Below are 11,274 nucleotides of genomic sequence, written 5' to 3'. Positions count from 1 at the left end.
AGTGTTCCTAATAAAGGGAGACCCTGCCCAGTATTAGTATAGTGTTCCTAACAAAGGGAGGCCCTGCCCAGTATTAGTATAGTGTTCCTAATAAAGGGAGACTCTGCCCAGTATTAGTATAGTGTTCCTAATAAAGGGAGGCCCTGCCCAGTATTAGTATAATGTTCCTAATAAAGGGAGGTCCTGCCCAGTATTAGTATAATGTTCCTAATAAAGGGAGGCCCTACCCAGTATTAGTATAGTGTTCCTAATAAAGGGAGACCCTGCCCAGTATTAGTATAGTGTTCCTAATAAAGGGAAGCCCTACCCAGTATTAGTATAGTGTTCCTAATAAAGAGAAACCCTGCCCAGTATTAGTATAGTGTTCCTAATAAAGGGAGGCCCTGCCCAGTATTGGTATAGTGTTCCTAATAAAGGGAGACCCTGCCCAGTATTAGCATAGTGTTCCTAATAAAGGGAAGCCCTACCCAGTATTAGTATAGTGTTCCTTATAAAGGGAGGCCCTACCCAGTATTAGTATAGTGTTCCTAATAAAGAGAAACCCTGCCCAGTATTAGTATAGTGTTCCTAATAAAGGGAGACTCTGCCCAGTATTAGTATAGTGTTCCTAATAAAGGGAGGCCCTACCCAGTATTAGTATAGTGTCCCTAATAAAGGGAGGCCCTACCCAGTATTAGTATAGTGTTCCTAATAAAGGGAGACCCTGCCCAGTATTAGTATAGTGTTCCTAATAAAGGGAGGCCCTGCCCAGTATTAGTATAATGTTCCTAATAAAGGGAGGTCCTGCCCAGTATTAGTATAATGTTCCTAATAAAAGGAGGCCCTACCCAGTATTAGTATAGTGTTCCTAATAAAGGGAGACCCTGCCCAGTATTAGTATAGTGTTCCTAATAAAGGGAAGCCCTACCCAGTATTAGTATAGTGTTCCTAATAAAGAGAAACCCTGCCCAGTATTAGTATAGTGTTCCTAATAAAGGGAGGCCCTGCCCAGTATTGGTATAGTGTTCCTAATAAAGGGAGACCCTGCCCAGTATTAGTATAGTGTTCCTAATAAAGGGAAGCCCTACCCAGTATTAGTATAGTGTTCCTAATAAAGGGAGGCCCTACCCAGTATTAGTATAGTGTTCCTAATAAAGAGAAACCCTGCCCAGTATTAGTATAGCGTTCCTAATAAAGGGAGACCCTACCCAGTATTAGTATAGTGTTCCTAATAAAGGGAGGCCCTGCCCAGTATTAGTATAGTGATCCTAATAATAAAGGGTGGCCCTGCCCAGTATTAGTATAGTGTTCCTAATAAAGGGAGGCCCTGCCCAGTATTAGTATAGTGTTCCTAATAAAGGGAAGCCCTACCCAGTATTAGTATAGTGTTCCTAATAAAGGGAGGCCCTACCCAGTATTAGTATAGTGTTCCTAATAAAGGGAAGCCCTACCCAGTATTAGTATAGTGTTCCTAATAAAGGGAAGCCCTACCCAGTATTAGTATAGTGTTCCTAATAAAGGGAGACCCTACCCAGTATTAGTATAGTGTTCCTAATAAAGGGAGGCCCTACCCAGTATTAGTATAGTGTTCCTAATAAAGGACAGCCCTACCCAGTATTGGTATAGTGTTCCTAATAAAGGGAAGCCCTACCCAGTATTAGTATAGTGTCCCTAATAAAGGGAGGCCCTACCCAGTATTAGTATAGTGTTCCTAATAAAGGGAAGCCCTACCCAGTATTACTATAGTGTTCCTAATAAAGGGAGACCCTACCCAGTATTAGTATAGTGTTCCTAATAAAGGGAGACCCTGCCCAGTATTAGTATAGTGTTTCTTATAAAGGGAGGCCCTACCCAGTATTAGTATAGTGTTCCTAATAAAGGACAGCCCTACCCAGTATTGGTATAGTGTTCCTAATAAAGGGAAGCCCTACCCAGTATTAGTATAGTGTTCCTAATAAAGGGAAGCCCTGCCCAGCATTAGTATAGTGTTCCTAATAAAGAGAAACCCTACCCATTATTAGTATAGTGTTCCTAATAAAGGGAGGCCCTACCCAGTATTAGTATAGTGTTCCTAATAAAGGGAAGCCCTGCCCAGTATTAGTATAGTGTTCCTAATAAAGGGAAGCCCTGCCCAGTATTAGTATAGTGTTCCTAAAAAAGGGAGGCCCTGCCCAGTATTAGTATAGTGTTCCTAATAAAGGGAAGCCCTGCCCAGTATTAGTATAGTGTTCCTAAAAAAGGGAGGCCCTGCCCAGTATTAGTATAGTGTTCCTAATAAAGGGAGACCCTGCCCAGTATTAGTATAGTGTTCCTAATAATGGGAGGTCCTACCCAGTATAAGTATAGTGATCCTAATAAAGAGAAACCCTGCCCAGTATTAGTATAGTGTTTCTAAAAAAGGGAGGCCCTGCCCAGTATTAGTATAGTGTTCCTAATAAAGGGAGACCCTGCCCAGTATTAGTATAGTGTTCCTAATAAAGGGAGGCCCTGCCCAGTATTAGTATAGTGTTCCTAATAAAGGGAGGCCCTACCTAGTATTAGTATAGTGTTCCTAGTAATGGGAGGTCCTACCCAGTATTAGTATAGTGTTCCTAATAAAGGGAGACCCTGCCCAGTATTAGTATAGTGTTCCTAATAAAGGGAAGCCCTGCCCAGTATTAGTATAGTGTTCCGTATAAAGGGAGGCTCTACCCAGTATTAGTATAGTGTTCCTAATAAAGGGAGACCCTGCCCAGTATTAGTATAGTGTTCCTAATAAAGAGAAACCCTACCCAGTATTAGTATAGTGTTCCTAATAAAGGGAGGCCCTACCCAGTATAAGTATAGTGATCCTAATAAAGGGAAGCCCTACCCAGTATTAGTATAGTGTTCCTAATAAAGGGAGGCCCTACCCAGTATTAGTATAGTATTCCTAATAAAGGGTGGCCCTGCCCAGTATTAGTATAGTGTTCCTAATAAAGGGAGACCCTGCCCAGTATTAGTATAGTGTTCCTAATAAAGGGAAGCCCTGCCCAGTATTAGTATAGTGTTCCTAATAAAGGGAGACACTGCCCAGTATTAGTATAGTGTTCCTAATAAAGAGAAACCCTACCCAGTATTAGTATAGTGATCCTAATAAAGAGAAACTCTACCCAGTATTAGTATAGTGTTCCTAATAAAGGGAGGCCCTACCCAGTATTAGTATAGTGTTCCTAATAAAGAGAAACCCTACCCAGTATTAGTATAGTGATCCTAATAAAGGGAAGCCCTACCCAGTATTAGTATAGTGTTCCTAATAAAGGGAAGCCCTGCCCAGTATTAGTATAGTGTTCCTAATAAAGGGAGGCTCTACCCATTATTAGTATAGTGTTCCTAATAAAGGGAGGCCCTGCCCAGTATTAGTATAGTGTTCCTAATAAAGGGAGACCCTGCCCAGTATTAGTATAGTGTTCCTAATAAAGGGAAGCCCTGCCCAGTATTAGTATAGTGTTCCTAATAAAGGGAGGCTCTACCCATTATTAGTATAGTGTTCCTAATAAAGAGAGGCCCTATCCACTATTAGTATTAGTATATAGTCTTCATAATAAAGGGAGGCCCTACCCAGTATTAGTATAGTGTTCCTAATAAAGGGAGTCTCTACCCAGTATTAGTATAGTGTTCCTAATAAAGGGAGGCTCTACCCATTATTAGTATAGTGTTCCTGAATCCTGTTAGAGTGAGGCTTGGCTAAGTATTGTAGGGATGGACAGTGGTGGGTTTTGGTCTGGAGCTGGTAGGACAATACATTGCAGGTCTTCCTCCCCCCAGCAGCGAGTGTCTTCTGTCCTCCCAGCACAGAGTAGATAGAGGAGGGCAGGAGGATCCTGGGTACATGTAGGAATTGTGAAATTATCCTGGGAAGCCCTGCCAAGGCTGGAGACCAAATGACACTGTGGCCCGGCCAAGCCCTCCCATCCTCCTCATCTTATCTCTCTCCATCTGAACACACAGAGCTCAGCCGCAGGCAAATGGGAACCAGACGTCGCTCTACCAAGAACTCTGCGAGAATCTCAGGCAGGGACAGGACGATCACGCCAACACATATATAACTCTGCATCATGCGACATTCATATTCTGAAGTTATGTAACACTGTCTGGACCGTCTCCCAGACTGGTCTCTCCGTCACTACTTAATATGCAAATTATCTCCTTATTCCCTGAAGCCAGGCTCACATCCAGAACTGCTGGTGTACAGCACGCCTATAGCTTATACATGTTACAGGACCGCTGGTGTATAGCACGCCTATAGCTTATACATGTTACAGAGCCACATCAACCCCACATGCAGACAGCCTGTTCAGAACTTACTGGTCCTCATCAGTGCATGGCATGGATTGATATGGCTGCATGGGATAGGGCTTGGACCAGTATTAACCACTTTACCCCCGCCCGTACGGATTTCTCCGTCCCTTTTTCCATCCTTTAACCCCCAGGGACAGAGAAATCCGTACTTTCCGCGCTCCCGCCGCTGCCCGCGCTCCCGCTCGTAAACACGCCGCCGCCCGCTCGCCCAGAGATCAATGAACGGGAAAATCCATTCCCGTTCGTTGATCTAAGCCCCGCAATGATCCGCTGCTCTCCGATGGGAAAACAAACACTCGCAGCCTCCTTGTACTTCCTGCGAGCAGTTACTGTTGCCATCTTGTGGCCAAATAGTAAAACTACACCCTAAGCATTTTTTACATAGAAAAAAATTAGTGTTACACAAAAAATTACCTCATTACCTCCCACACCCCCCATTTTTTTTTTTTTTTGTAATTAAAAAAAAAATAAAAAATTTACAATAAAAAAAAATACATAAATAGTTACCTTAGGGACTGAACTTTTTAAATATTTATGTCAAGAGGGTATAACACTGTTACTTTATAAACTATGGGCTTGTAATTAGGGATGAACGCAAAACTGAAAAAAATGCACCTTTATTTCCAAATAAAATATTGGCGGCAAACATTGTGATAGGGACATAATTTAAACGGTTTTATAACCGGGACAAAAGGGCAAATACATTTCATGGGTTTTAATTACAGTAGCATGCATTATTTAAAAACTATAATGGCCAAAAACTGGAAAATAATTATTTTTTTTTAACACATTTTTCCTATTTTCCCATTAAAACACGTTTAGAATAAAATAATTCTTGGCATAATGTCCCACCTAAAGAAAGCCTAATTGGTGGCAAAAATAACAAGATATAGTTCATTTCATTAAAAACAATGGTGCATGAGCCAGCCTGGGGCCCCAGGAACTCTCACTGCCCGGGGCCCCAGAACCAGCATCTAACACCATATGTGAGCGCAGCCAAGACCTTGGCAGGGGGCACCAGCGTGCAGGATATTCCCTCTCATCTGCCCCCCTCCTAACTAAACTGCATGGGATACTACAATAATTAAAAACAATGGTGCATGAGCCAGCCTGGGGCCCCAGGAACTCTCACTGCCCGGGGCCCCAGAACCAGCATCTAACACCATATGTGAGCGCAGCCAAGACCTTGGAGCTGCCACCTCCAAGGCCTGTCTCCTACTGCTCTAAAAAACTTACCAAACACACAATTGGAGAACCTCACTCCCAAACGCTGGTGCCCCCTGCTGGTCATATAGCCATTGTCTATATGCAACTGAAGCCCTCTCCTACTAATTGGCTGACTTGCTCAGCTTTTGCTTGATTATCACTGCAGGCTAGGTGTATTATGTGTGCATTTCTCATTGGCTTATAAGCAGCCTGCAGGCTTTATAAAGCAGCAGAGAACTGTTTGGGAGTGAGGTTCTCCAATTGTGTGTTTGGTAAGTTTTTTAGAGCAGTAGGAGACAGGCCTTGGAGGTGGCAGCTCCAAGGTCTTGGCTGCGCTCACATATGGTGTTAGATGCTGGTTCTGGGGCCCCGGGCAGTGAGAGTTCCTGGGGCCCCAGGCTGGCTCATGCACCATTGTTTTTAATTATTGTAGTATCCCATGCAGTTTAGTTAGGAGGGGGGCAGATGAGAGGGAATATCCTGCACGCTGGTGCCCCCTGCTGGTCATATAGCCATTGTCTATATGCAACTGAAGCCCTCTCCTACTAATTGGCTGACTTGCTCAGCTTTTGCTTGATTATCACTGCAGGCTAGGTGTATTATGTGTGCATTTCTCATTGGCTTATAAGCAGCCTGCAGGCTTTATAAAGCAGCAGAGAACTGTTTGGGAGTGAGGTTCTCCAATTGTGTGTTTGATAGTTCATTTCATTGTGATAAGTAATTATAAAGTTATAGACGAATGAATGGAAGGAGCACTGAAAGGTGAAAATTGCTCTGGTTGTCAGGGGGTAAAACCCCTCAGTGGTGAAGTGGTTAAAGGAGCACCCAGAAAGCTCATGGTAACCCAGAATCACTAGGAAAGTATAGGGGACTAAAAGAGAGTGAAAACCCCTCCAACAGAAGGTATGTGCAATACTTCAGCCTTAAGTGAGCAACTGTGTTTTCCCATGATGCCTCACTCCTGAATATGCAATGCATATGAGCCACTTCCCTCCATGAAGGCCCCGCCCCCCATACACTGTGAAATAGTTTGCTATGTACAGGTCTGCACTTTGGTGGTCAGTGAGATGCAGGCCCTCGTGTCAGACCCTCGTGTACCTTCCAGGAGTCCCCGCCCCACATCATTCATGACATAATCCCCTTACCACGTCCTCCGTCCCATTCTTACACGTCCTCCAGGTGTGCGTGTCGTTGCTGACCTGGACTTTGTAGGAGGTCACCCAGTCATCCCTGAGAGACAGAAAAACACCAGAGGATAAGGATTCCTTTCATGCATGTATGTATTAATATTATTATTATTTAGTATTTATATAGCTGTACAGAGGATCATGCAGAGGCTGACCCCTACTGAGGTAAGTATCTAGATTTTTTGTAAAAGTTACAGGTACCCTTCAAGCACTGTACACAAGCTCGGCTGTTGATGTCCGCGATGGGTGGTCGGGGCTGTCTCGGGCTGATAATATATGTATATGTGTGTATAGGCATCTGCCAAGGTTACCATTTCCTAAAAAAATTGCTTGTGATCCAAGAAAAGAAGAGTGCACAGCATTTTTTGCTCCGTACATTTTTCTATCTCAGAAGTGTGTGTGCGTGTGTTGGGGGGGGGGGGGGGGGGGACACGAGTCTGTGCATCTTATGGACCGAACAATACAATATTGCTAGGTCTGCCTCCATCTAAGTTAAATGATTGCCTCAGTAGCTGCAGAGTATAAGAGCAGCAGAAGCCGTCACTGGTGCACTCCAAGTCCTCCATCTTGTTTTCTCTCCAGTTGATCTGCTTCGTGGAACACTTGCCGGGCCTCGGTTGGTGGCTGCTTAAGGCCCGGTTCACATTAGCGGTTGTTTGCCAAACGGACCGGATGACCTGACCGGATCCGGACCGGATCCGGATCGGAACCGTACGGTTCTGATCCGGATCCGATCCGGATCCGGTCAGGTTGCATCAGGTGTCCATCAGGATGCGATCCGGATCCGTTTGGCAAAAGTTACGTTAAAAACAAAAAAAATGTTGGGGTCTGGGAGGTCAGCAGAAGGGGGACCTGTGGAATCAGGCCCTCTGCTGTTTAGCACTCACCTCCACCTCCGACATGCTGCCAACATCTCCGGATCCGGATCCAGCTGTGCTGCTCCACTCCAAAATGCTTGCCCATGTGTCCCCATCCAATATCGCCGCAACAATCCCCATAGGAAGTGGGGTAGAACATCCGGATTTCTCAGCCAGTGTGTTGTGCGCTCTCCGGTTCCCATTGGTGTGTATTGGCCGGATGGTGCAGTCCGGCTCCGCCCCGGATACGGCTGCCGGGGGAGCCGGATGAAAAAATAGCGCATGTTGGAACGGAGGCCGGAGTCCGGATCCGGCCCGGATCCGGTCCGGCTCCGGTTCGGCAGAACGGACGCATGTGAACGGACGCATAGGCTTTCATTGCTATGCCGTGCGTCCGTTCCGTCCGTTCTGCAAGCGGTGCGGCTCCGGCACGGCGATTCCGGAGGGCCACCGCAAGTGTGAACCACACTTGCTGGATTATATGGGCAGAGGCAGTCATTTTTTTTACTTTAAAGCGGTTTAAAACTCTGACAAAATTTTCAACAAAAATGTGTTTTCCTACTTTTTACAACCCATACAATTATCATATTTGCTTTTGTGCACAAGTATTAATATTCATTTAGATATTATAACTTCCCAAAGTTCAGTTAATTTATTTGTAAAGATGCTGGTGCATTTTATTCATAACTGTTGTCATTCTGTTGTGAATGCAGCCACCAGTGATTTCTGACCTGTGTTTCACCCCAGGACTCATCAGCTGCTCAAGTTCTGCACAGCCAGAGAATGTTTACATAATGTATCAAGTAAAGAATGTGTACACAAGACAAGCTTAACAGCAGTTCAGATGCGGGTTCTCCCTGCAGAAGAAAGAGTCAGCCCTGTGATGTAACTGTGAGAAAACGCAGGAAGCACCGCCGGCGCCGCATGCACCTCTAGCAGGGCGGCGGGTTCCGCGTCCAGCGCGGCAGCTGATGCAACTGCTCACTCGTCTTTGTGTCTGCCTGAACGCGGAGGAACCGCCGCATGCGCTGGTGGCATGGCGGCGGATTCCGCGTGCAGCGCAGCGGGCATTTCACAACAAAGTTCTGGTATGGCTGGGAGCTGTAGTCCACATAGGTTTAGGTGGACGCGCGCGCGCGCTGGGAGGAAGAGCTTTATGTCAGTTAGTGGGGGATCAGCTGACCAGGCTGGTCAGCTGACGCCAGAAACGGTTGCCATTGGTCCAGCACTTGGGGGAGGCGCTGGAGAGCGCTGAACTATATGTACTGGTGGCTGGGCATTTGCTGGTTGTCTGCCGTTGCGATCACTACGTGGTAGCACTCAGACCTTTGTCAGTATCTGTGTTATTTGCTAGACCAGTTTCCAAGGTGTTGATGACCAAGGAGCTCACACCTTAGTCTAGGCATCCTGTTATTAACTGTGTTACTATCTAAGTTATTTTTTAGACCAGTTTTCAAGGTGTTGATGACCAAGGAGCTCACACCTTAGTCTATGAATCCTGTTAACATCTGTGTTATATTTTAGACCAGTTCCGAGGTGTTGATGATCTAGGAGCTCACACCCAAGTCTAGGCATTGTCGATTATTTGTTATGACCTTTTGCTTTCCTGACCACTCTTCTGTTTACTGATTCGGTACTTCGCTATATCTGATACTCTATTGCCAAACCCTGCTCGTTTTAGGACTACCGAATCAGTCTCCTGTCTATGTACCTTATCTGTCTGTGTGTTGTAGACCTGGCTTGCACGACCTCGAGAACTATCTTCCCTGTTGGAAGATAGTTCACAGACCTGTCAGTGACACTTCACCTTTGGTGTCACTCACTCTCTGGTCCTTCCCACTCTCAGCCTGGCTCCGCCCCTTGGGGAGCATCAGACCTTTGGAAGGAACCTTATCTCTGAGCAGTATCTCTTACTGCCCAGCACCTTCTATACGGGTGCTCTCCTCAAAGTATTACTGTTGCACCAAACACTCATATTACTCAGGTGTCCAAAGGTTAGAGATATATCTGATTATCGGTGATACTGCAGATCACCAATGATCGGGTATATATCTGTATTCTCGGTGATACTGCAGATCACCGGTAATCAGATCCTCTCTGTGTTACACCGATCGTTACAGTAACCCTTTGAATGCTGTTTTACTAAAAAAAAAAAAAAAAAAACATTGTGTTAGTATATTATATGCTGTAAATAATCTTTTACAGCAAAGAAGAAATTCTGGGTTATATTACGCTTTAATCTAGCGTGTGTATGAGCCTTAACAAAACCAAGATTTCAGGACCGGTGTTACTCAGCAGCATCTGCTCATGCATTGCACACTGCTGCCCCAGCCTCCAGCGATTGCTCAGTGGTGACTTTACCAGGACTTCAGGTCTTATGCAGCAGAGCAGCGGAGAGTTTTTTTCCATCTGAGCATTATTGCCTTGTGACCCAGCCTGGTCCCGAAATGTTGTTTCTTGAGTTTGTTAGTCTTGAAGACTAATAAAATTCATATATTTTAGGAGGCACCGGTTCCCGTTGGTTTCCCCTGGGAAAAGTGTGATGTCAGTGTGGTGGTTCCAGTCTCTGGGGTCAGGATTGTATACTCACGTCCATATTGAGTTCTTGCCCTGAGTAATCACTGCGGTAAAGCGGGTGAGTCTTCTGGCATCAACCTCTAACCATTGTGCCTTGTTCTCCTCGCCGGCACACCAGGCACCATCATAGAAGTCATCATCGTAGATTCCTGACTGAAGAACCACGGGAGAGATATAGAAAATTGTAACTCATAGGCAGGCATATATTTCTCAATATTGCTATTGTTCAACATGACACCATCAGCTTCAACGGTACTGCAAAACACAAGATATACACATGGGTTTATATCCCAACAAGACTACTGTAACCTCCATCCTCTGTGGTCCACCAATGAGCCAGTTGACATTTCTCCAAGATATCCTTTAACCACTCAGCTTGACTCAACAACCAAGACCATCCGGGCAATTTCTCAAGGGCCCCCAAGGGCTGCTGCCTACCAGGTCTCCCTCCAACTTTATTTTGGCCCCCAAGGCCCCTGCAGTGTAGTGACTCACCTGTTCCAGCCGGTGCACGCTCCTCCATATGTCCGTGGCTCCGAGCACTCCTATTGTCATTCTCGCACAGGTGCCTTTATTGTGTGACATGGCGCATGCTATTCATAAAAACATGTGCTGGGTCACATAGGAGAGGCACCCCTATGAGGATAACGATGGGAGTGCACAGACATATGGAAGAGAACAGAACAGGTGAGTTGCTGCACTGCAGAGGCCCCTGGGGTCAATGTAAAATTAGGGGGAGACCTGGGAGACCTGAAGGGGCTCTTGTGGGGTGGGTGTTAGGCGACTTTGGCAGTCAGTAATGTCTCTTTGGGGAAATGTGGGGGGGGCACATTAATTTTGCCCAGGTGCCCCAAACAAAGGGTACAGTTCAAGCTTCTAAATCTACATACACTCACTCAATCAGTGTCGCCCATCAGGAACGAGTTCCATCCTTCGGACATCACTACGGTGTATGAGCGTTGTACGGACGCATCCCATGGCTACAGCTGATGGACACATCTGTTTCCATGGAGAAGGGAGAAGGGACCATGGCATGTTGGACAAGTGGCTTCTGTTGGGCAGGGCGAAGGAGGAACAATGTGGTCGGGTATCGCTCTAAAGATCTGGTGTGCAATGTTAGGAAACACCTGCTAGCACAATGGATTCTC

General features: G+C 45.7%; 1 protein-coding gene across 1 annotated transcript in view; it reads right to left on the bottom strand.

The window, feature by feature from the left end:
* The window catches only part of LOC137562461 (probable carboxypeptidase X1), a 114,239-nt gene that overhangs the window by 53,522 nt on the left and 49,443 nt on the right, over nucleotides 1–11,274 (bottom strand). The window contains exons 4-5 of the mRNA XM_068273827.1: nucleotides 10,140–10,279; nucleotides 6,651–6,735 (exon numbers count right to left, since the gene is read on the bottom strand). Of these exons, the coding sequence (XP_068129928.1) occupies nucleotides 6,651–6,735; nucleotides 10,140–10,279 (225 nt within the window). The remainder of the gene's footprint in view (nucleotides 1–6,650; nucleotides 6,736–10,139; nucleotides 10,280–11,274) is intronic.

The sequence above is a fragment of the Hyperolius riggenbachi genome, chromosome 1, assembly GCF_040937935.1.
Source record: "Hyperolius riggenbachi isolate aHypRig1 chromosome 1, aHypRig1.pri, whole genome shotgun sequence".
Taxonomy (NCBI): domain Eukaryota; kingdom Metazoa; phylum Chordata; class Amphibia; order Anura; family Hyperoliidae; genus Hyperolius; species Hyperolius riggenbachi.
This window is presented reverse-complemented; position numbering and strand designations above follow the sequence as displayed.